Source organism: Camelina sativa, chromosome 3 (assembly GCF_030686135.1).
Source record: "Camelina sativa cultivar CO46 ecotype springtype chromosome 3, ASM3068613v1".
In the NCBI taxonomy this organism is placed as follows: domain Eukaryota; kingdom Viridiplantae; phylum Streptophyta; class Magnoliopsida; order Brassicales; family Brassicaceae; genus Camelina; species Camelina sativa.
The window spans coordinates 7,667,140-7,692,637 of record NC_141882.1 but is presented as its reverse complement, the minus strand read 5'-3'; the positions used below and the strand labels follow the sequence as shown (position 1 = coordinate 7,692,637).

Genomic DNA, 25,498 nt, shown 5'->3' with positions numbered 1-25,498 from the left:
ATATCCTTATAGGATTGGGCAATTTTCTCAATATTTACTGCTGACCAGTATAGATTTGTTTCAACTTCTTGTACAATATTTATGCATCACCACAAAATGTAACATTACTGTATCCTAATCTGCTAATATGAAGAACCGTCATTCTTAAAGCTTCAGCTTCCGCTTCGATGGGAGAATTAGTAGGAGTAATGGATGCCATACCTCGAAGAATAATCTGTGCATTTTTATTATATAAGATCCAACCAATTCCAGCACTATCAACTGGAGAGTTCCATGATCCATCAACAAAGCAACAATGATCTTTCATTTGTTGTATGATGGAGCTACCGGAAGTTACTTGTAGTATGGACTGATGACTCCTACATTGCATTCCTTTGAAATTTTGCAGCTCTGGATCATTGGAAGTTGAGCTTTGTTTCCATTACTGAAAATCGATTATAGCCTTATTAATAGTATCCGGAATGGACCATTTTTTGCCAGCAAAGAGACGATCATTCCTCATTTTCAAGATACGCCAACCAATGAAAGGGACAAAACTTGCATCCTTTCTATGATTGTTATTAAGCCGCATCAGCATTTCAAAATTTTGTTCTACTGAGTTTGAAGAAAAGAGATAACCTGGAGAAAGCGTCTGATTTATGGCAAGATTCCAGATCTCTTTACTGATTCTACAATGGAAAATGAGATGGTTAAGAGTTTCTGAATCTTCACCGCATCTCTCGCATGTATCATTTTTCAATACCCTTTTCTTCTTCAGATTTGCTGTAATTGGCAAAGCATTATGAAGAACTTTCCACCAAAAATGTTTTAGCTTCGGAGGCAGTATATAGGACCATAGTTTAGCAAAAAGCTCGTTAGAATGAGCAGCATTATTACTGTTCGAAGAATTTTTGTGAGAAAGCTTACATTGAAGGTGATATCCGGACTTAACTGAGTATTTACATCACTTGCTCCTGTTATAGATGGCCGAATTTTTGTAATATATGGGATATCTTGAGGATCATTGATGTTGTGCAGTATGTCTTCATTCCATCTACCCTGAGATAACAAATCACTAACTTTTAAATTTGTGTAGATATGCAATTCTGGGCCCCTAGCTGGTCGCGGAGGATCTAATGGAAGCCACTGATCATGCCAAACATTAATTTGTTCACCATTACCCACTATATATTTAACTCCCTGAGAGAGTAGTTCAATACCTTTTGAGATGCTTTTCCAAGCGTAACTTGAATTTGGCCTGACTGTGGATTTTAACAGATCAGTCTTTGGAAAGTATTTAGCTTTGAAGACTCTGGCTATAAGTGAAGATTGTCGTTGAAGGATCCTCCAGCCCTGTATTGCTAAAAGAACCAAATTGAAGGCTTTCAGGTTTCTGATCGCAAGTCCTCCTAAATTTTTTGGTTCGGTGATCTTGCTCTATGCTATCCACGGGATCTTGTGTCTTTCCATAGAACTTGACCACCAAAACTGTCTCATAGCACAAGTGATTTGATTTATGATTTTGTTAGGTAGGAGGAAACAAGAGATACTGTAAGAGGGGATCGCCGTTACAACCGCTTTAAGAAGCACCTCTTTCCCTGCAGGTGAGAGAAGCTTTGAGTACCAGTTTGTCATTTTTTGTTCTACTCTCTGTGCAAGGTAAGAGAATGCATTAGCTTTGTTTCTCCCAATAAATTCAGGCAATCTTAGATATATGCCAAAACCTTGAGTTTTTTGGATTCTCAGTATACTACTAATTTCCTGTCTTTTATCTGGATCCAAACATTTACCAAAAGTAATGGCAGATTTTTGAAAATTGACACTCTGACCTGAAGCTTTCTCATATTGTTGCAGAATATGGAGCATGACTGCACATTCCTCCGTAGTTACTTTGCAAAAAAGCAATGAGTCATCCGCAAACAACAAATGCGAGACTGCAGGTCCATTTATGCTTGCCTTAAAGCCATGGAGTCTTTTTGATCGAATGTTTTCCTGAATCAAAGAAGACAAAGCTTCTGTACATAGCAGGTAGAGATATGGAGATATAGGGTCACCTTGGCGAATACCTCGGTGGGGCTGAATTTTTCCAACAGGTTTGCCATTGATGAGTATAGAATAAGAAACTGTGGTGATACACTTCATGATCCACCTACACCATACCTCATAGAAACCCATCTGCTTCATGACTGCTTCAATAAAATACCATTCAACCTTATCAAACGCTTTACTGATATCCAATTTTAGAGCAATATAAGGTTGAACAAGCTTTTCTGTATTAAGAGAATGAAGTAGCTCATGGGCTATGAGAATATTATATGTAATCATTCTCCCTGGGATAAAAGCATATTGGTTTGCAGATATGATAGTATTTAACCAAGGTTTTAGTCTCTCTGCCAGTACTTTTGACAAAACTTTGTAAGCTACATTAGCAAGACTGATTGGCCTATAATCTTTAACCCCATTAGGCTGTCCCACTTTCGGTATCAAACAGATGTATGTCTTATTTATTTCCGGATCTAAACTGCATTCATCAAAAAATGTTTTAGCAAAATTATACACACTTTTTCGAATTGTGGACCAATGATCTTGATAGAATCCTGGATTGAAACCATCTGGTCCTTGCGCTTTCTCCCTTGCCATACTATTAACAGCCTACAAGAGCTCCTCCTCTGTAATTGGTTTAATGAGATCTCTATTCATTTCAGTAGATACTCGAGGTTTGATATTCCACACAACAGATTCAATATGGCTCATATTCTTACTCGAAACAAACAGAGACTCAAAATATTCTATGATCGTTTTACTGATACCTTCCTCAGAGGCCCATACTTTGCCTTGTGCATCAATAATTGTAGTGATTCTGTTATAACATGTTCTTTGCTTTGTTTTGGCATGAAAGAAATGCGTATTACGGTCTCCTGCTTGTAACCATTGGATCCTACTTTTCGTTCTCCAAAATTCCTCCTCCATCTTGTATTCGTGTGCTAAAGCTAACTTTAACTGACTGATTTGATTTAAATCAAGAGGGGTAGAATTATATTGTTTCTGTAATTGAAGCTTGAGATCCTGAATTTTCTTCATCGAGTTGTTACTGTTCTTCGTTTTCCATCTTGAAAGGCATGAACGACATCTCTTAAGAGCTTCATGGAATTGATAACCTGGAAGAAAATAATAGTCAGAATTCCAAGTTTTATTAATTTCTTGCTTGATCTCCTTATTAAAGCGCCATCTGTTGTCGTATCTGAAAAGTGGACATCCTTTCCTTATCTTATCATCTGGGTGGATTAATAGTGGTCGGTGATCATAACCGATCCAGTCCAGCAGTTGCACATATGCTGATGAAAAGTAATCTTGCCAATCGGTTGTAGCTACTGTTCTATCAATTTTTGATCTGATTGAATAGGAGAATCTATTACCACACCAAGTGAATTTTTCCCCCATCACTTTTAAATCATGAAGACCACTAGAGTTTAGCATTCTACGGAAAACTTTGAAAGAGTTTTCAGTTCGTAGCAGTCTTCCTAACTTCTCCTCATTACTCTTAATATCATTAAAAGGGGAAGATTTATTTAATCAACTGTCTTTAACTAACGGAGTAACCAAAGATGCTGACTCAGCCAATGACGTCAGTTAATGACAATACTTATATTTTTTGGTCACGTTAATTATTTATTTAAGTGTTGATTTAAAATAAACTCAAAATCATTTAATTTTCAAGTTCATGTTTGAATGTGACTATGTGTTGTATATAACTGAATAACTGATGGTGGTAGATAAATAACATTAAAAGAAAAATATAACATATGATGTTTGACCAAATGAATTTGATACTTCCGATTCAAATTTGAAAATATATACTCTCTCTCTCTCTTTCATATCAGTTTCGTTTTTTTTTTAATAAATAATGTCGTTTGTAATATATTTTTTAGTTAATAAATTTCAGTTTTATTTTTATTACATTAACATTGATCAATGAAAAAAACTATATAAAAATATATTAATAGAGATAAAATAGAAAAATTGAATTATCTTCTTTAATAGATGTGTGAAAAATCTTGAACAACATTCATAATGAAACCGATAAAACCTAAAGAGTATCAAAAATAAATTCACAAATAATAAATTTAATGTCCCATAGTATATGGAATAAGATAATTAGTAAGTACACAAGTTATATAACATACTCACTCTGTTACACATACACATAGAGTGTCATTTTTTTTTTCACAACAAATATCATTTTACATTTCCAAAGAGTGTTTTAAAATTTAATGCTAAATTTTCTCTTTTATCCCTAAACACAAAATTATTTTTATTAAATTTAGATCATTAACCACTTATTAAATAGAGATAAACATGTATAATTCAAACTTTTATTAATTTGTGTGAAATGTGTTACCTCTTAAAGACAGAAACTATTATGTTTGACAAATTGATACTTCTTTGGTTTCAAAATATAGAATGTTTTAATTAAAGCACGCAGATTAAAAAGTATTTACTTTTAACAAGTTTAACCAATCAGAAACAATATTGCATAATATAAAATACTAAACTAATCTAAAAGTTGCATAGAAACTTGAAAACATCATATATTACGAAACAAAAAAAATCTCTAAAATATGTTACATTTTGAAACGGAGGAATATTTTAAAACGAGGAAGTATATTTTTTAATTAATTTACAATTGTTAAAAATATATTATAAACAATTAAAATAATACTTAATTTTTTGTCGGCAAATAAAATTAATGTTTATGTCGCAGATAAAAACTACAAAATGAATAAAATAATAAGAGTAGAGGACAATAAAGAGAAAATGGCGGATCACATGGGACAAGAAAAATAAATAGTCCCGCCAATGTATGATAAAAGCCTTCTTGGTTGTTACGTATTAGAACGTCTCCATCATCATCATCACTTTGTAATATAATAAAAACCTCTAAAACCCCTTAAAAAATATTAATTAACAAATCTTCAATCTACACAGCAAGAGAGAGAGCTTGACGAGGACGACGACGATGATGATCGACCCTTTAAATTACATTCTCTTCTCGTCAACGCGTTTCCTTCTTCTTTTCTCCTTCTTTTTTTTTTCTCTCGACCTGTTCATGGTGTATGGGAGTCGGAGATCCTCTTCCACTTCCGCCGGAAAAATACCGGCGGGAGGTTGATATACCGCCGGATATTGCGTCGACTTCTTCTTCATCCGCTTCGGCGGTGATTATTAATGCTCGCTTGTCCGATGCTCCCATTCTTTTGTTTGTTTATTTCCACAAGGCTTTCCGTGCGCAGCTAGCGGAGCTCCAGTGTCTGGCCGGTGGTACGGTCCGTTCCGGTTCTGATCTGGCGGTGGAGCTCCGCTCTAAGTTTGAGTTTCTAAAGCTTGTTTATAAGTATCACTCCGCAGCTGAAGATGAGGTTAGATCTAGTCTTAGCCTAAAATCACAATTTATTTGTTCTAATCGTTTTAGTAAAATATTGGATGCTCTAGGGAATAATAAAATTAAACAGTTCATCTTTTGAGAAATTTAGCAAAAATATAGTAATGATTCATATTAGGACACACGAAGCTATCATCATGTCATATTATCTTTGCTGTTTTATGGAATAGTGGTTTTACTAGATTCTTGTTTTGTCTTTTACAGTCAGAATTATTAGCAAAAAAAAAAAAAAAAATAAACCATCTTACAGCTAAAAAAAAGTCAACGAGTGAGTGAACAGAGTTTTTACATAATCAAAGACTTGAATGGTTCCGATTTCATCACAGTTATGTAATGTGTGTTTACTCTGGCAGGTTATCTTTTCAGCGCTAGACACACGTGTGAAGAACATTGTTTTTAATTACTCGCTTGAACATGATGCCACAGATGATCTTTTCACTTCTATTTTTCACTGGCTAATTGTTCTTGAAGAGGATAGAGGGAACACTACTACTTCCGATGTGCTTCGTGAAGTTGTATTATGCATTGGCACCATCCAATCATCCATATGCCAACATATGCTTAAAGAAGAGCGTCAGGTATACCGTAATAGCTTTCTCTGTTACCTATATCATATTGTGGTGCCTCTCTGCCTGACCAGTACATATACTTGGTAATGCGCAGGTGTTTCCTTTGTTGATTGAGAACTTCTCCTTTGAAGAACAGGCATCACTAGTATGGCAATTCATTTGTAGTGTTCCGGTGATGGTTCTGGAAGAAGTTTTCCCATGGATGACGTCTTTACTCTCTCCCAAGGAGAAATCTGAAGTTGAGAACTGCATGAAAGAAATTGTCCCAAAGGAGGTCTCCTTGCAACTGGTATATATTCTATACTGAGATGTGGTTCTGTTTCTGGTATATTCATTTTTCTGCAATTGTAACAATATTGAACTATTTCTGAAGGTTATAAACTCTTGGCTCACTGATGATAGTCAATCTTCTTTGGTGGGTCTTACAAAGATCATGAAAGGAGTGCAATCTGTAGAAGTGTCTGAAAATATGAATAACTTAGCTCAGACAAGTTCATCAAGTGGGATGTTTCAACGTTTTTGGCAGTGGAGTAAAATGTCCTTTTCTAGTCCAGATACAGATACAGGACACACTCTGATTCATGGTGTTCAGCTTTGGCATAATGCAATTAAAAGAGATTTGGTAGACATTCAAAAAGGATTAAACCACTTGACATTTCCAAGCCTTTCGTTGGATCTCAATGTGCTAGTGGTTCGGCTAAACTTCCTTGCTGATGTCCTTATCTTTTATGGGTAATAATAAATTTGGGGAACTTGATTTTTTCTTTTTCTTTTTGACATGGTGTGTAGTTTCTTGGACTTGTTCTGTTTCCTTCTTTTTTTTCTGCTCTTTTCTCTGAGAAACTGGTGACATACTTCATTGCAGCAATGCATTTAAGAAGTTCTTTTACCCAGTGTTTGAAGATATGGTGGATCAGCAACACTCTTCCACTTCAAAGAAATTCACCATTGATGGCCATGTGGAAAACTTCAAGAAGTCTCTAGACCTTGAAACTAGAAAAGGGAGTGAAAATTTTGTGATAACGCTTCAGGAGAAACTGGAATTCCTTATATTGACAGTAGCTAAGCAGTTCTCTTTAGAGGAAACAGAGGTAAACAGTTTCATATTCTTATCAAGCTTTGATACTTTGGCTATTATTGAAACTAGTAGAAATTGATAGTCTCTTTAAAATGTTTATCTTTAGCTTCTAATTGCTTTGTTTGTTTCCATATGACATCCAAAGTATTCACTCATTGTTGTCCAGGTATTTCCCATCATCAGCAAGAACTGCAACATTGAAATGCAGAGGCAGCTCCTATACAGAAGCCTACATGTCCTGCCTCTTGGTTTGCTGAAGTGTGTCATAATGTGGTTTTCTTCTCAGTTGCCAGAAGATGAATGTCAGTCAATCATTCACTTCTTAAGTTCTGAAGATTCTTTTCCCAATAAACCTTTTGCGCAGCTCTTGTTGCAATGGTTTCGCTTCGGTTATTCAGGCAAAACACCAGTTGAGAGTTTCTGGAATGAGTTGTCCTTTATGTTCAAACCGAGATGTTCTTCTGAAGAGGAACACAATGAAGAAGCTTATGGATCTTTCGGCCAGAAATCACAGCACCAACTATGCAAAGGATCCGATCCTGATTTGCTTAAAAATAAGTCTTCAACCTGTTTCCAACCAATGGATCCACCAGTTGGTTACATGAATGAGACACCTTACTCGAGTGCGATGAATCAGCAAATACTTATCCAAGGAAAGCTCAGGCCTCTTCAACATCTTCCTGACATTTTTGGCGACAAGAATATTGGCGAGCAATTAACTATGATGGACTTGAAACCTATCGATCTGATTTTCTTATTTCACAAGGCAATGAAGAAGGATCTAGACTATCTTGTATGTGGCTCAGCTCGACTGGCAACAGACTGTAGCTTCCTTGGAGAGTTTCATCAGCGGTTTCATCTTATAAAGTTCTTGTATCAGATACATTCAGATGCAGAGGATGAGATTGCATTTCCAGCCTTGGAGGCCAAGGGTAAACTACAAAACATTAGTCAGTCATACAGTATTGACCACGAACTGGAAGTTGAACACCTCAATAAAGTATCATTCCTTTTGAATGAGATGGCAGAATTGAACATGGTTGTACTGGAACGTGGGAATGTCAAGTATGAGAAGTTGTGTATGAGCCTCCAGGATATATGCAAGTCCATTCATAAGCTATTGTCTGAGCATCTTCACCGTGAAGAAACTGAGCTTTGGTGTTTATTCAGAAGCTGCTTCACTATTGAAGAACAAGAAAAGATCATAGCATGCATGCTTGGAAGAATAAGTGGAGAAATATTGCAAGATATAATTCCATGGTTAATGGAATCTTTGATCCCTGATGAACAACATGCTGTGATGTCTTTGTGGCGTCAAGCAACAAGGAAGACTATGTTTGGTGAATGGCTAACGGAATGGTACAGTTGTAATGTTACAGGGGAAGAAACAGGGGTAACAAATAAGAACCCATCTGAGGATTCAGATCCACTAGAAGTTGTCTGGAACTATCTGTTTGAAGGAGCAGCTGATAAGGACAGAGGGAGCATTTGCAGCAAACCTCTGGAATTTGTAGAGACAGATTCAAAGGGTATCATGAATAAGCCACTTGGAAAGGTTGCTCCCATCAACAAGGTAGAATTTGGCAACAAAGAGAAGAATCATAGGGAAATCTCAGAAAGTAAAAAGGTGCGTTTAGGTGCTGACCAAACGAAGTACAGAGAACAAACTGAAAGCAACTGTGAGTTGAGAAACTCTGCTCAAGCTTTCCAAATGTCTCAGAAATCTTCTGGTCAAGACAGTAAATATGAGTGCCTATTATCAATGAGTCAAGAGGATGTGGAGGCTACAATTAGAAGAATATCTCGTGACTCTTCCTTGGATCCTCAGAAGAAATCATATATCATCCAGAACTTGTTAATGAGGTAAGCTTTGCAATCCCAACTTTTTTTGTAAGAGAAAATATTTTTGTCATCTTATAGTATGTCCAAAGTAGACATATGTATGAGTATGTGTTTAGAAAAAGAAGAAAAAAAACTCCCTATAATTACTCTTCGTTGAGTAAATTATGCAAGAATCATTCTTAAATAACCCATTTTCTATGTTATTTGTCGTGACTTACACTAGGTTCTGTAATTTTTCAGTCGTTGGATTGCCACACAACGGATATATAATCTTGAACCATCCATTCTCGCAAGCAATATGGACGCAGTTCCTGGTCAGCATCCATCTTATCGAGATTCTCACAAAATGATCTTTGGCTGCAAACACTACAAAAGGAATTGCAAGCTTCTTGCTCCTTGTTGCAACCAGTTCTTCACCTGTATACGATGCCATGATGAAGAGGTTGATCACTTATTGGATAGGTATGTTGCTTCTAATTCCATGTACCAAACATCATTAATCTTGCTGCACCTTCATTTGTCTCTAATTTTGTTCAATATACTTGTGTGCAGGAAACAAATTACAAAGATGATGTGCATGAAGTGCCTGATAATTCAGCCAGTAGGTGCGAGTTGCTCAAATATTTCATGTAATTCGTCAATGGGAAAATATTACTGCAAAATCTGCAAGCTGTTTGACGATGATAGGTAAAGCTTCTACTGCTTAATTTGGTGCAGTGTAAGTTAAAATTGCATTGTGATAATTTTATATAGGATGTGGATGTTGTAGATATATAGCTTCGAATATGAAATGCTGAATCTGGATGACTAGTGTTGATAAATGACAGTTAACTCTTTCTTGCTAAAGTCTTCTATGGTTCCAAAAGGTCCCAACCTTAGTAGAAATCATATCTAAATGCAATTTGTTTCTGATAGACTTGATAACATGGTTAATAGTTTCTGACGAATTAAAGGTTTACTTTGCAGGGAAATCTATCATTGTCCCTACTGCAATCTCTGCAGGCTAGGAAAAGGACTAAGCATTGACTACTTCCATTGCATGAAATGCAATGCTTGTATGTCTCGAACCTTAGTAGAACATGTATGTAGAGAAAAGTGCTTAGAAGATAACTGTCCGATTTGCCATGAATACATATTTACCTCAAATTCTCCAGTAAAGGCTCTTCCATGCGGTCACGTGATGCATTCGACCTGCTTTCAGGTCCTTAACTCATCTGTCAATATGTTATATGGCAATTATTAAAAACCTGAAACATATTACTTAGGAAAGTGTGTTGTTTCTGGTTGTAGGAGTACACATGTTCGCATTACACATGCCCTATCTGCAGCAAATCACTAGGGGATATGCAGGTTAGATACACCAAAATTCTGTTTCTCTCGTTGAACAATTACTAAACATAGTCGCACAAAAGATAGCAAATGGCATCAAAATGCTCCTGAAAAGAAAAAGAAAGAAAACTCAAAAGATAGTGTTTCTCCACGAACAAGAAAAGTGACACCATAGTGTGCTCTTAGTTCTTATCTGGCCATTTATAGTGACGAATGACAATGCTCAAGCATTATTAAGGTGATGCCCACTAATCAATGAATTATTACTCACAGGTTTACTTTAGAATGTTAGACGCACTGCTCGCAGAACAAAAGATGCCAGATGAATACTTAAACCAAACTCAGGTTCATCTCTCTCTCACACTCATACATATGCAAAATATCAGTTCCATTTTTAACTTAAGTATATGGATGATTGGGTGCAGGTAATACTGTGTAATGATTGTGGGAGAAAAGGAAATGCTCATTACCATTGGCTCTATCACAAGTGCTCTTCTTGTGCCTCCTACAACACAAGACTTTTCTAGTCCCTTATCCAATTTTCCTTCTTCTTCTCTTGTACATCTACAAGTCTATAACAATTTTCTCTTCTTTTCGAAAGAATTTGATTTTGTATGGAAAAAATATTCGACATATTATTAAATCTAGATGAATGTTTACCGCAATTGATTCCAAGTCATCTCAGATTATTGCGAGGAAGATACAACTGAATAGCAGAGGACAAAAGAATGGAGAGAAACTCCATGTCTAGCTCTAAGCCTCTAACCTTAACTTATGACTTACAAACTAAACAATTCATAAGATGCAATCGACCAAAAGAAAATAAAAAAATAAAAAGCCTAAATGTGATACAAAAACTCACAGCAAATGCATCCTCTCAACATGAGACTGAAGCAGCCATTTGTTGAGAGACTCTCCACACCCAACGAAACAACCTGAGTTTCCACTCTCCGTGAAAAACGGTGAACCAAAGATGTTGAGGAGCTCTTCAACTGCTTGTCTCACCATCGAGGTACCGGTGACTCTACTACGTCTTCCCCAACCAGTTACTATATCAATCCGGGAAGGGCAAGTTCCAGAGACTAACATCTGCTTACGGAACCAAGCAAGCGTCCTAGACAGTGCAGTGACTGCAGTTCCCTCTGACATTACATGGAGATTGATAAGCCAGTAGCTGCAGCTTTTCTCCCTTAATGCATCAGGAAACACATTCTTTTGTGCAGCAACTTCCCAAACAGATCCCGCCTCTTCTTTTTGCCCGGACTTGTGTAGAAAGTCAACCACCGCGTCCACAAGTCCTCGCTTGCTCTCTCTGTCCTCGCTGTGCATCAGATTCAGGAAGTTGTTCGCATGGTTGCGCACATTTTGGCCATCCGGACCTGCAGCTGGCATTTTGAGGAGAAACATGTGTGCCGGATGACCCGTGTTTGCCATCAGCTGGCCACAGAAACCCATGTCGAGTTTTGACCGACCATCTGTGCAAGAACTCAAGAGTAACGTGTATGTCTGCAAAGATGGGCGTAGACCAAGCCCCAGCATGTTTTGTAAAAACTCATAAGCTTCAGCTATCTTGTTAACCCTAAGGAAAGTACTAAGAAGGGAATTGCATGTAGGAACATTAGGTAGCAGACCAGCATGAAGCATTGCCTGATACCATTGCCATGCCTTTTCCACATTACCAGCTTTTCCCCACAAATCCACCAAAAGACCATAAACTGGCTCATCCGGAATCCAGTTCTTCTGCTGCATCTCGGTGAAAACAGCCTCTGCTTCCTCGAGATATCCACAGTGTCCAAGCACCTCCATCACAATGCTATAAGTCACTTTGTCAGGCTCAAATCCAGCATTTTGCATGTCACCGTAAAGTTTCAACGCGCTCTGATAGTTTCTCGCTTTGGCATGCAAGTCTATCATGATGTTGTATGTGACCAAGTTAGGGGTACAACCCTGATCAACCATCTCACAAAAGAGCCTGTGTGCAGCGGGTAAATGTCCAGCTTTTCCAAGACAATTGATTATGACACTGTAAGTGAAAGTATCAGGTGAAAGACCTCCTGCTTGCATTCTCTGGTACAAATCCATGGCAATGTCGAGAAATCCAGCTTTAGCATGAATGTCTATCAGCGTACAGTAAGTTACCCGGTCAGGTTTGCATCCAGCCTCTTGCATTTGATTGAACACATTCATAGCTTCGTTTAGGTAATTGGCGCGGCCATAACTGTGGATAAGTCGGTTATAAGTAACTGTGTTTGGCTGACATCCATCTCTGACCATCTCATCGAGGAGCTTGTTTATAGCACCAAATTGCTTAGCACGACCAAGATTACCTACCATAGTGGTATAAGTATGCCCATCATGCTTAAACCCAGGTTGCCTTTTTAACCAGTAGAAGAAACCAAGAGCATTTCCGTAGTCATTCATCTGCTTAAGAACTTGGTTTGCTTGGTATGCATCTATCCTCAAATCGAGATTTTGAAGGGCCTCTTCAGCAGCAGGGCCCCACCTGAATCTTCTCAAAACACTGGAAACATTTTCCACTATGTATCCGGAGCTACAATCCTGCCTTGATGTCAGAGCAGTTCCTGGAGGCACTTTCACTATTTCCATTGAAGTATTACTGAAACCATTTGGAACAAACCTGTTTGAATCAATATTGGGTCTCTGCAACACGCTTGTTCTTTTGCCATATGTGTTATTTGTTGTGGGTAACGACTTCCCTACCCCAGAATTTGAAACTTGTTTGAATCCTTTAACAAATCCAGTTCTTTCAGCTTCCTTAGCCCCTCGGACGTTGCTACTAGAATTTCTAATTTTACCCACTGATGACTCTTTAGCAGCTGATCTAGGGTAAACTTTGGCAAAGTGCTCTCTTCTTATAGCTTTCACATTCGACGACTTAACACTTGAAAGAGGTCGAGTTGGATCAACCATACAGCTTTTCGAGAAACCAAATACTTCACCTCCTCCATCAGTGGAAGGAATCTTACAATTCGCTAAATCTGACAAAAAGTTTACCGCAACAACACCAGCCTTGAAAATCTGATCGCCAATAGGTTCTGAAGAAGCTTCACCTTCCTCCTTTCCAACGATGGTTGATGCATAACTAACGGAATGTGATTTAAGAGGCAAAGCAGGGGAAGAAGAAACATGCTGAGGCAACAGAGATGGCCGACCAAAATCATCAACCTTCTTTGGAACCACCGGTTTTGTTACCTCTCCTCCTGGTAATATACATCCCACTACTGAAGGCTTAGGGAGAATACCGGGTGGTCGTTTTTCAGTCAGTGCAGCATCGTTCCTAAGTTGCTGACGTCTCGAGACACAAGTTTCATCGTCCGTGTATGCACACGAATTCCCATCAGCTACTGGTCTCGATCCATTAAGGAAAAAGGATCTTGCTGTACTCGAAAGGTTACTAATGTGCTTTGCGCGTATCATTTCTCTGCAGTTAAAACAAAAACAAATGAAAACCACAGATTCAGATAAACTCACAGGACATGATCATCAATTATTACTGCATAAAAGACGGTTTCCAAGCATACAACCAATCCATGAATTGTAAGAAGAACGCATTAGAAACATACCCAATTTAGCTCTTCTCCAAACTTTGTACATTACTACAACAACTAGCTTCTTCCCAACAACTTAAAATTCTCCAACTTTTTGTATACTCACAAATGAACCATATAACACTTCGAAATGAGTAACTTCCCGAGAAAAAATTACAGAAAACTCTATACTTCCCCTGCATCCCCCAGTTAGAGAACATCCAATTCTAACCAAATGCCCAAATTACATCACCAAAAGACTCTCTTTTCGACATATGATTCACATTAGAATCCCACTAACGTTAAAAAGCTTTATAATTTCTCAAAGTTGAGCTAAAATCTCAAGCAAACGCGTTAAACCCAGAAAACATAACAAAAACAGAAAAACCCATCGGAGAGAAATCTCAAAAACAAACGAAACCCAGAAATCTTTAAGTAGAGATCCCGTCGAAGCTGAGATTTTTTGAACCAATTGAATCATAAGTAAGCGAGATCAATAGAATACAAAAGTCACCTGAACAAGCGGTGACGTTGACTTGTTTTTAGGTTTATGGTTTTCAGAATTTCGTCAGGTGGAAATTGAAACTAAATAGAGGCGCCAACGAGTTCGTCTTCTTGCTCACGTTGCCGTCGAAATTGAGAGAAGAAGCCTTTTCTTCTACTCTCCAAGCATATTGGTCACACCACACGGAGGCTGCTGCCAAATTCTAAAGGTCTCAACTTTTTTTTTTGCTCTCTTTTTATATTTTTTTTTTACTTCATTTCTGATACCTAAAGTTTCAACTATACCCCTATTCTTCTATTTGTTTTCAAATAGCACACTATACTTTTATTTTCTAAAAGAATTCCCCTCAATTCTTTTATAAGTTTTTTTATAACCCTTTTCACAGTTAACCAAATACAGCGATTCAGTGAAAATTTTGTAGTTCGAAGATATTAGTGTCAAATTTGTTACTTTTAAACAATATTATATAATTATGAGAGTTACAGAAGAATTTATGGGTTTAGCTAAAAGAAGCTGGAGAAGTTGAGCTACTTTTTGTAATTACAATCTTTTACCTCTTCCCCCTTTGGCTATTTCTTATTTGCAACGTAGAAGCCTTGCCCTCCTCAAGTTTCGTATGTCTTCGTTTTTTTCCACGTGGCGTTGCTTTTTCATGTCTTGCCCGTGAGTACCCTGTTAGTCTGTTACTTTAGCGGTCAGAAAAATTTTCGTTTTCAGCTCTAAATTTGACTATTAAGATTTGGGAGAGAGACTTGGTGGGGAAGTTGAAAAAATAAATAAGAAATAACTATTAAAATTTTAAAAAATTATATAGAGATATATATTAGCAATTGTGACATTGTATATGCTAATAATCTATCCTATATTCCTATTCTGCAAAAGTCTCCATATCCATATCGGCTCTTCAACCTCGTTAGAGGTTTATTATAAGCCCGTTATGTTACAAACTAAAAAGCCCACTTAAACCTGTAATTAAGAAAACTGCATAAATTATGAAGTTATTTTCCCAGTAAAGAAAAAGGTAAATTGAAAAGACCGTTGCAGCATAAACAACGACTAAAAAAAAATTTGACTATAACAATTTGTGGTATAATTGAAGTTTCTGTATAACAACTATAATATACATGTAGAACCATATTTTTGGGGCGGTAAACAAGTTGTATGCAAAAAGTGAACTAAGTTAAGATGATCTCCTTTTGTCCAAAACAAAAAAAAGTTAAAGATTATCTCCAAATCATTTCTATTTTCATTTTTATAATAAAGTTTGAAGTTAATTTTGCTCTAACTCATCTTCATTTTTATCTCTAAAATAGAGATTTCCATTTTCTTTTTATATTTGAAAACTTTTATTTTCATTATAGACTACAATTTAAAGATCTCTATTGTTTACTCTATAATGAAGTAAAATTGGAGTAAAAACCTAACTCCAAAATAGAATTACTCTATTTAAAATATATATATATATATATATATATATATATGGGATGAAGATGCTAACTCCACTGAGTAACAACATAAATTACACATGCAATCACATGCATTATAGTTGAACCCGCCATCATCTCAATGCCCAAACATAATCATTCTCTTCAACAGAAAAAAAATATACATTTTATCCCAATATATATTTTCGTTACTTTTCCTGTTTTAAATCTTTAAGATATGCCAGCTTTAAAGTTGCCGACGATAAAAGCATTTCTTCCTTCTTCCGAAGATTAATTAACGAGTTAAAATATCGAATTTTCGAGAAATTGTTGTAGTATAATGAAACTTTAATGACCATAAACATTAAACACGATAAGGTTTTGGAGAAAATAGCATGAATAATATGTTGGGTTCTCGACGTTGGTGTTTTTTTAGTAGGTTCACAGATAGATAGGAGGTTGAAAGGTCTAGTTGGGCAATTAATTGAAACCGATTTTTTCTGACCTACCAAATATTAATATGATCGAATCATTGACACAGAAAAAAATCACATAAGAAATCCATAATAATATGAAAACAGTGTGGCTTTGCTTTAATATATTTCAATGTATATGCATACTTAATCCACCACGTGTTCCTTATTAAGTTATAACAAAAGCACTTAAGCTCTTAGTTGTTATGTATGAACTCACAAATTTCCTTTCTGTGAAATTTAAATCTAAATTTTGATCACGGTAATATAGCTCTAATCCTTTTTAAGAAAATGTTATACAGTATATTGGAATGATACTAATTAGGTATCTTGTCGAAACTACACACACATATATACTAATTAGGTATTATATGTATTGAATGGTATCCCAAGGTAATGTAAATCCAAGATAAAGAAAACGAGTATGACATTTGACAATTGAACTTGTAGCGAAGTCAGGATAACAAGACTTGTGGTTTCTACTTTCTAAGCCAAAAAGAACATACAATTTTCGTTGATTTTTATTGTTTCTAGTTGTTGACTTCCGTTATTGGAATCTTTTTGTTATTTTACTTATCTTTTTCGATTTTTCGTTAGCTGTTTTTATATTTTCTACAACACAATAACTATTGCTCATAATTGACGAAGTCTACACACCTAATTTCTTCCTATGTTTTTTTTTTTTTTTTTTTGTTGTCGGCAATTTCTTCCTATCTAGAATCTAGATTTAAAGGTAATTTTATTAGAAGTACCATTTTCAGAATTAAAGTTAGGAGAAATACCATTTTCATTCTTTCTCTTAATTATGATATTTACTGTTTTTATGGCATATGATCAAAATACTATAATACCTTTTAAAATCATGAAAAAAAGAAAATTAAAAAAAAATCATTAACTTTTGGGCAATCATTTTGAGATTAACAAAAATAGTGATGATGTGACTGTTTCTTTTTTAATTATCATTGTTTATACACATCTAGATATAAAAGAGATTGAAATTGGTGGAGTTCTCCAGGTCAGTAATATGGTTGTCTTCGGAAAATTCATCAATTTTAAGTCTGCGAGATAGACAACAAACATGTTAGTTTGATGGACTTAATATTTTTTAAAAATAAATTGGTCCATCTAGAAGTTAATAGACAAGATGGTTTGGAAAGACAAAAGTAAGCCTACTATGGTCCACCAACAGAGACATGCCTTCTCTGTATCACTGTTGTCCTCCGAGAGTTCACCAATGTTAGGTTGAACGTCTTCGGACTTGCGCGATGGACAAAACACATGTGAGTTCGATGGACTTAAGATTTTAGAATAAAAATTGGTCTATCAAGAACTTAACAGACAACATGGTTGGATAGACAAAAAAAGTAAGTGGTCATAAATGAAAATCTAGTGGACAAAACAAAGATAAAACTGGTACATAAAGGCATACATTCAATGTGTAGTAACATTGTTGTCTTCCGAGAGTTCACCAATGTCAATATGAACGTCTTCAGACTTGTGAGATAGACAACATACATGTTAGTGTGATGGACTTAATGTTCTAAACAAAAAAAGTGGTCCACCAGGAAGGACATAATAGTGTGATGGACTCAAGAGACAAATGACATAATAGTGGTGGACAAAAACCTTGGCTGATGAATGTGGTCCACTGGATTTGCAAACCTACAATGTGGACACGTTTTTTGTTAGCAATGGACACAAAACGCATGACCAAACGGATAAGGTCCAACACTCAAACTCAAGAGAACAAAGGACATGATAGTGGTGGACAAAAACCTGGTAGACTGGATCTGGTCCACCGGACACCGAATCCTGCTGTGTGGACAAATTTAATATTGGTAGACAAAAACATGGTCAGATAGATCTGGTTCACCAGACACGGGATCTGCAGACATGTAGTGTGGACAAGTTTTATTGTTATCAATAGACATAAAACACATGACCAAACAGATAAAGTCCACTCAAGAGAACGCAATACATAATAGGGATGGACAAAAACCTGGCCGGCTAGATCTGGTCCACCAGATCTGGCGATCTGCAGACCTACGATTTTGCTTGTATATTGTCGAGTATAAGAACTTTGGAACTGGACCTAGCGGTTTTGTCTACTACGGAGATAGAGAATTTCAGAACTTGTCTCAGATGTTTCGCCGGCCACGACGGACAAAGGCGGATCAGTCGGAGGATTCAACCGTAGTAGAATTGACTGTAAGAGAACTCAAAAAAGTGAAAGATTCAGATGGCAGTTTAATATTGAAGAAGAAAAAGATGAAAATCGATGGAAAGAAAAAAAATCGAGAGTTATGAAGAGAGAGAGCTTTGTTCTTTTATGTTTGAGAAAAAAAACAATTAATAATATTGAATCAAAAAAAATAAAGAGTATAATAGTTATTTGATAATAGTCGTATGGAAAACAAACAGAAAATAGTATTAGTGATAATGTTTGTCGCTGTATATGGCACATCTGATAATATTCTCTTATAATTACACAGGGATATATCTATTTTTTTCTACACATAGAAAACAGAAAAAAAAAAAAACACGACTTCGAAATAATGCAGTTCTTACTTCTACTCGATTGAACATAACGGAGCTATGTACTAATGTATATATATGTTGTTGAAACCACACTACATGTAAATTTTATCGTTAAGGTTTTTTTTTTTCTGTTAAAGACAATCTTAAACTTAAAAGTAACATAGAAACTTTTTTTTGTTAGACTAAATCTAATAAATTCGAAAGGTATTATTGTACAGTTTAATCATTGGTATTTCCAAATTCAAACAAGTATAAAAAAAAAACTTGCTTTAGAATTCGAAAATCCCAAAATATATAACTTGTCTCTCTCTATCATTATTTTTGTTGGACCAACAAAATCATTTCTCCTAGAGAAGCAAGAAAGGAATAAAAAATTAGTTTGAGATCAACATCGCACTTATTATTGTTTTACTTACAATCTCAGAGTCTCACCGTATCCATCACGCTGTTCAACAACTTCACAAAAAAAAAAAACTCTCTCCTCGAACTTCAGTATTATCCCTTCATTCATTATTGCGACGAATCACACCAAACGGCTAATGCGGTAATAATACCTCATTGTTAAATTGTTTCATGTTTGGAAAATTATGAAACTTACTTTATTTTCTTAAAACTATTAATTCTATATGTGAAACTATCACAATTTAAAATAAAATGCTCGGTTAAATGAGGCAAATCAAAGCTTTGGATTTTCTGATTTTGTAGTAAATCCAAATTTTGAATTTTCTAAAAATTATTGTTGTCGGTTACCGTTTGCATTTTAATAGATTTCATCATCACAACACAGGATATGTAATATCTATATATGGTCACTATTAACTTAAGAACTATCAAACAGATTACCCCATAATTATTTATCGTGTTTTTCTTGTGCCATTGAAATGCAAGATTTAAAATAAATATCCAATGAGTTCAACCCTCCTCAAAATGATCGCCATCTAGAAGAAATATAAATAAAAAAATGTTTATAAGAAGATGGTGTGAAATGGTTAGAATAATGAATAAATCCCTCAAGTTATACGCTAATTAATATAAAAATGCATTATACTAGTATAATACTCTCTACTATACAGAAAATCAAAGATACCATTTTTTTGATTTGTTTATTTAATTGAAACAAACCAAAACCCGAAATTTCGAAAGGTCCGACTTTTCTTCACCTGAACCCGCGTTTTCTCTCCTTTCCCCTAACATTAACTCATCCAATTCGCCGGAAAATAACTCCTCCGGCGTCGATACTAACCCAAAGAGATAAGCTTTTTCCCTCTTCTATCTATCTAGCTTCTTCTTCTTCCTCCTTAGCCCTCTTTCTCCCCCCCCCCCCCCAGGTTGCTGAGTCTCTTTTAACTCAGCCATGGGTAACTGTAACGCCTGTGTAAGGCCTGACTCAAATGAATCAAAACCGTCTCCGAAACCAAAAAAACCCAACCGAGATCGGAAATTAAACCCATTCGCCGGAGATTTCGTCAGATCCCCTTCTCCAATACGTGTTCTCAAAGACGTAACCCCTATGAGCCACCAGATCACCGACAAATACATCTTAGGTCGAGAACTGGGTCGCGGCGAATTCGGAATCACTTACCTCTGTACTGATCGTGAGACCCACGAAGCTTTAGCTTGCAAATCTATTTCGAAGCGGAAGCTCCGAACTGCCGTTGATATCGAAGACGTTCGTCGCGAGGTTGCGATTATGTCTACTTTGCCTGAGCACCCGAACGTGGTGAAGCTTAAGGCGAGTTATGAGGATAGCGAGAACGTGCATCTGGTTATGGAGCTTTGTGAAGGAGGTGAGCTTTTTGATAGGATCGTTGCTAGAGGTCATTACACGGAGCGTGCTGCTGCTGCTGTGGCCAGAACGATCGCTGAGGTTGTGATGATGTGTCACTCTAATGGAGTTATGCATCGAGATTTGAAGCCTGAGAATTTCTTGTTTGCTAACAAGAAGGAGAATTCTCCACTAAAGGCCATTGATTTGGCTTGTCTGTGTTTTTCAAACCTGGTAAAGATCCAATTTTTTTATGGTTTCGTTGATATGTATTTATACTCAGTGGAGAATTCTAATTTTAGAATATCCTGTTTCATCCTCCGTTGCTTTATTGCAGGAGATAAGTTTACAGAGATTGTAGGAAGTCCATATTATATGGCTCCAGAAGTGTTGAAGAGAGATTATGGACCTGGGGTTGATGTTTGGAGTGCAGGAGTTATCATCTACATCTTGCTCTGTGGTGTTTCTCCTTTTTGGGCTGGTTAGCTTCTTCTTTTATTTCTTCTAGCAGCTGTGTAATTTTGTCACCTATATCGTGGTTAACTAAAGTGGTGGGATTGTGGTTTCTGTTGACAGAGACTGAACAAGGTGTTGCTCTTGCCATCTTGCGGGGAGTTCTTGACTTTAAGAGAGACCCTTGGCCTCAGATATCAGAGAGCGCTAAAAGCCTTGTGAGGCAGATGTTGGATCCTGACCCGACTAGACGGTTAACTGCTCAGCAAGTGTTAGGTAAAGCTCCTGCGTTTTGTGTCACTGTGTTTTTAGGTTTGTTATCTTAATTCTTCAACATCCTTACTAACGATTTTTGCTTCTTCTTCTTTTTTTTTTTTCTCTCATCTTTCAGCTCACCCTTGGATACAGAATGCAAAGAAAGCTCCCAATGTTCCATTAGGGGATATAGTTAGATCGAGGTTAAAGCAGTTCTCTATGATGAATAGATTCAAAAAGAAAGTACTTCGTGTAAGTTTTTTTCTTTTTACTTTCCTGCTGAAATTTGTAGACAGTTTATTGCTCGAGTCTATATTTTGGTTTTGATCTTTGTCGTCTCTTTTGATGCTTCCAGGTGATCGCGGAGCACATGTCTATTCAAGAGGTTGAAGTGATTAAGAACATGTTCTCACTAATGGATGATGATAAGGATGGTAAAATAACTTACGAGGAACTCAAAGCTGGACTTCAGAAGGTCGGTTCACAACTTGGTGAACCAGAGATCAAAATGTTGATGGAAGTGGTAATTTATTTTTAAGCATTATCCTTCTCTGATAAAATACCAATTCAGTGATCTTCTCTGATAAACAAACATTGCTGAAATCTGTATGGCTTTGACGCAGGCGGATGTTGATGGGAATGGGGTTCTGGATTATGGAGAGTTTGTAGCTGTGATAATTCACTTGCAGAAGATAGAAAATGATGAACTTTTCAAACTAGCTTTTATGTTCTTTGACAAAGATGGAAGTACATACATTGAACTTGATGAGCTACGGGAAGCTTTAGCTGACGAGTTAGGTGAACCAGACATCAGTGTCCTAAACGACATCATGCGTGAAGTTGACACTGACAAGGTTCGTTGAAATCTCTGAACAAATCCTACTTAAGGCCTAACAGTTTAGATTGTGAAGTGAACAGATTAAATCACTCTGTGTCTGAGTTGGACTGTTGGTGTCTTTTGTTTTACAGGACGGGCGTATAAACTATGATGAGTTTGTGGTGATGATGAAAGCTGGAACTGATTGGAGAAAGGCGTCGAGGCAATATTCAAGAGAGAGGTTCAAAAGCTTAAGCCTTAACTTGATGAAAGATGGGTCATTACACCTTCATGACGCTCTCACTGGACAAACTGTTCCTGTTTGATCTTATTCGTTATCACCAAAAACAGAGCAATACTCCGTTTTTTTCCCTTTTGTGAAGTGGGAATTTTCCGGGCTTGTTCTTCGATGGATGGGGATTTTACAAAAGCTATGGTCCTTCACATATATAAACATTTTGGGTTGTATTTGTATGTAATGTTCTTATTCAAAGGTTGTGTATCTATTGTCTCAAAGCCAACTCAAAGCCCTAAACCAAAGAGTCAAAAGTAAAAATCTTTATTACACTAAAACCTTATCGAACTCATCAGAAGACTTGTCCATGTCCTTGTCCTTGGTCACAACATCTTTGTAACGGTACCAATGTGAGACTAACAAGAAATAGGCAAAGTTTAGAGTCATGATACCAGCAACCAAGTAGTAAAAGTACTCTAATCTCCCTTTGTTCAGATCTTCCGGAAGCCAACTTCCTCTCGAAAACCCTTCTGTGGTATCATGCACCGCTGATAACAAAAAGGTGCTGAGGTAACTCGCCAGTCCAATTCCACAATAATACAGAGAACCAGCGAAACTTCTCATGTTCTCCGGAAACTGTTTGTAGTAGAACTCCATTTGTCCAACTCCAGCAAGTGCGTCCCCAATACCCATTAGCACTAGCTGAGGGATCAGCCACATACCAGACATGGAAGAGATTGCGCCTTTTCTCGGGGCAAACCCTAGTGTCGGCCTTGTGAGAGCTACCTTTCTTCTGTATTGTTCTACAGTTGCAGACACCATCATACTTGTGATGCATATAAATATTCCCGCTCCAACTCTCTGCAGTTGTGTGATACCACCGTCTCTGCCTGTATACCTTCTAAGGAAAGGTACAAGGACACGGTCATAGATCGGTATGAATTTTGTCATTCCAAGCATTAAGAAGACGGTATAAGTCGCTCCTGGGATCTGAAAACTTCCTGAACGGAGGCGTCTATCGGATTGAAGAGACTGAAAGACTGTGTAGGTTGTTTGTTGAATGTAAGCTAGGTAAAATAAGGCGGCCGAGAGCCAAACCGGAAGCACCCGGATCACATATTTCACCTCCTCCACTTGCTGCATACTGCATAGTTTCCATGGATTGGCTGGCGACCCATCTTTGTTTAGCTTGTCGTCTTGCGTTTGGATTGCCGATTTGTCAAGAAACCTGCAAATTAAGAAAACCCTAAAATGTTTCTAATTTGTTCTACAAAGAACTAAGAGAAAAGGGGAGGAATTAGTACCTGAACTGCTCTGAATGGCTCAGTTTCGAGTTCTTAGAATCCTTTGCGATGTAGTTATAAAGGTCGTTAGTCTCAACGGTGTTTAAACTCCTCTTCTTGACCGCAACAACAATGACACGCGTTATGTTGTGAATGGGACTGCCACTAGGTTTAACCTTGACATAGAGCTTAGAACCGGCGAAGAATATGATGCAACCAAGTAACATTAGAATAGCTGGGATGGCTAAACCAATGCTCCAGCTCATATTTGACTGAACATAGACGATGAGCGTTAACGACAACATTTGAGCAAACGTGAAGGTGAAGAAATACCAATTGAAGAAACTATCAATCCCTTGTTTCCCTTCTTTTGTCTTCGGATCGAACTGATCAGCTCCAAACGGGAGATTGCACGGCCTAATTCCACCGGCTCCGATCACCAGCAAAACCATTGCTCCTGCGAGAAACATGATTTGTCCCATGGATGGCCCATTGCACCCGCTTCCTATTTCCTTAGCGCATTTAGCTGGATGCAGCTGATGGATCACAGCCGTTAGATCCATCGCCACCGAACCCTTTAAATCAAACAAAACAAAAGATCCTTACTTTTCAGACACAAACAGCAAGGTCAGTGAACATTTAAACTGAGAACTTTGATGAATTGGTCTTGGTGTTACGAGGAAGCAAGCGATCATGGCAACAGATAGGGTTTTGTAGCGGCCCAAGTAGGAGTCACAGATAAAGGCGGCGATGATGGTGCCGAAGTTGCTTGTGCCGCCATAGATGTTGACGACCTTCGCCGCCGTGATGCTCTTCATGTTAAAAACCGTCGTTAAGTATACAACCAAATTCGATGAACTCCCGACTATCCCCAACTTCTCAAATGTCTCATTTCCTTAAAAAAAAAATCAAGAAACAGAACAGAGCATTAAGCTACTCTGTTTATGATCTCCTCTATTTCTTCCATCACTTTCTTGTTCGTTACAAGTTTCAAATTTTAAGTATATAAAAATGTAGGTAATAATATGGATTAATCAATAATACCAATGATGAAAGGCATGACTTTCCACCCTCTGTAGATGATCTTAGACTCATCACCTTCTGTAATGTTCTTATCTGTCTTCTCAACCTCCATTGCTCACACTAAATGTGTGTAATGTGCTCTAAGTATGTGTGAATGTGTGTATATATTTAGTTGGCAATGAGAAGGATTCCATTACTGGTGAGGACAAAAAAGTTAATTGGACATTATACCAAAACACAAGTGTTCGGTTAGAATAATATTACTTGACAAAAAAGACTCGACTTTATCGAAATAAGGACTCGAGTAAATTTGTGTTCCTTCTATTTTGATTTGTCAACAATGACAACAAACGCACTACATATGAGTTCGGATAGCTGATTAATTATCTGTTGCAGTGAGTAATGAGTTATGTAACATTCTCAAAACGAATATATCCTTTTATCTTTTCATAAAACGATATGAACTATAAAGAAACGAACTTATTTTTGTTCGGTTTTTTTTTTGTCATCAACGTACACGTACTAAGTTATTAGTTTATTAACTGAGCAAAAATTTTAAAAGTTGTTCTGATCTTATAGTGTCATGGGTCGTACTCGGTAACTCGTCTGTAAATAGAAAACAAAGTTACAAAAAGCTTCACATGTCAATAGAACAACTTGCAAAATAACCTTCTCGTATAGGAAAAAGTGGGGAAAAATGCCTTTCCGGATTACAGTTTTGATTATCACGGGAACCACAAAAAATTATACCTTTTCTTAGTTGATAAAGCCATAAGAATCAAATTCCTTTTTGATCGAATTAGCCCAAAATTAAATAACTTTTTTCTGAAAACTTATTAATTAGCACTACCGGTAACTAATTTTATAACGTTCGTTCGTTGCTGAATAACAAAGATTAGTTTTTGGAGCTTTAATTGTTATCTTTTTGTCATTATAATAATT

At 36.8% G+C, this 25,498-nt stretch overlaps 5 protein-coding genes and 1 pseudogene across 9 annotated transcripts; 2 read left to right on the top strand and 4 right to left on the bottom strand.

The window, feature by feature from the left end:
* Positions 1 to 79: 79 nt before the first annotated feature.
* On the bottom strand, positions 80 to 2,304 carry LOC147946678 (uncharacterized; annotated as a pseudogene).
* Positions 2,305 to 2,631: 327 nt separating this feature from the next.
* On the bottom strand, positions 2,632 to 3,420 carry LOC147946677 (uncharacterized). Its single transcript, XM_087507203.1, has one exon. It carries the CDS (start codon positions 3,418 to 3,420, stop codon positions 2,632 to 2,634), a length of 789 nt encoding a protein of 262 aa, XP_087363329.1.
* A 1,452-nt stretch (positions 3,421 to 4,872) lies between these two features.
* Positions 4,873 to 10,902, top strand: LOC104776008 (zinc finger protein BRUTUS-like At1g18910). Of its 3 annotated transcripts, none has more exons than XM_087500779.1 (13): positions 4,873 to 5,262; positions 5,334 to 5,396; positions 5,773 to 5,997; positions 6,083 to 6,277; positions 6,362 to 6,720; positions 6,854 to 7,079; positions 7,233 to 8,929; positions 9,149 to 9,370; positions 9,461 to 9,595; positions 9,875 to 10,109; positions 10,199 to 10,258; positions 10,511 to 10,582; positions 10,663 to 10,902. In XM_087500779.1, exons 1-13 carry the CDS (start codon positions 5,206 to 5,208, stop codon positions 10,762 to 10,764), a joined length of 3,648 nt encoding a protein of 1,215 aa, XP_087356905.1. In that variant the 5' UTR covers positions 4,873 to 5,205; the 3' UTR covers positions 10,765 to 10,902. The 3 variants fall into 3 exon arrangements, with proteins under 3 accessions (XP_087356905.1, XP_010498298.2, XP_087356910.1); XM_087500784.1 differs by having other exon boundaries at positions 4,964 to 5,262; positions 6,883 to 7,079; XM_010499996.3 differs by having other exon boundaries at positions 4,875 to 5,396.
* On the bottom strand, positions 10,846 to 14,529 carry LOC104740589 (pentatricopeptide repeat-containing protein At1g18900). 2 transcript variants are annotated; one of them, XM_087500793.1, is made up of 2 exons: positions 14,300 to 14,529; positions 10,846 to 13,679 (listed from the first exon to the last, which is right to left on the bottom strand). In XM_087500793.1, exon 2 carries the CDS (start codon positions 13,673 to 13,675, stop codon positions 11,096 to 11,098), a length of 2,580 nt encoding a protein of 859 aa, XP_087356919.1. In that variant the 5' UTR covers positions 13,676 to 13,679; positions 14,300 to 14,529; the 3' UTR covers positions 10,846 to 11,095. The 2 variants fall into 2 exon arrangements, with proteins under 2 accessions (XP_087356919.1, XP_087356922.1); XM_087500796.1 differs by having other exon boundaries at positions 13,822 to 14,520.
* A 4,577-nt stretch (positions 14,530 to 19,106) lies between these two features.
* Positions 19,107 to 22,531, top strand: LOC104776005 (calcium-dependent protein kinase 10-like). Of its 2 annotated transcripts, none has more exons than XM_087500771.1 (7): positions 19,107 to 20,724; positions 20,828 to 20,971; positions 21,067 to 21,219; positions 21,335 to 21,450; positions 21,554 to 21,721; positions 21,822 to 22,052; positions 22,168 to 22,531. In XM_087500771.1, exons 2-7 carry the CDS (start codon positions 20,866 to 20,868, stop codon positions 22,339 to 22,341), a joined length of 948 nt encoding a protein of 315 aa, XP_087356897.1. In that variant the 5' UTR covers positions 19,107 to 20,724; positions 20,828 to 20,865; the 3' UTR covers positions 22,342 to 22,531. The 2 variants fall into 2 exon arrangements, with proteins under 2 accessions (XP_087356897.1, XP_087356900.1); XM_087500774.1 differs by having other exon boundaries at positions 19,870 to 20,746.
* A 24-nt stretch (positions 22,532 to 22,555) lies between these two features.
* Positions 22,556 to 24,736, bottom strand: LOC104776006 (protein NRT1/ PTR FAMILY 2.9-like). The gene is made up of 4 exons (XM_010499993.3): positions 24,578 to 24,736; positions 24,211 to 24,428; positions 23,555 to 24,108; positions 22,556 to 23,478 (listed from the first exon to the last, which is right to left on the bottom strand). The coding sequence occupies exons 1-4, from the start codon at positions 24,666 to 24,668 to the stop codon at positions 22,578 to 22,580; spliced, it is 1,764 nt and encodes a 587-aa protein (XP_010498295.1). The 5' UTR covers positions 24,669 to 24,736; the 3' UTR covers positions 22,556 to 22,577.
* Between the last annotated feature and the right edge of the window lie 762 nt (positions 24,737 to 25,498).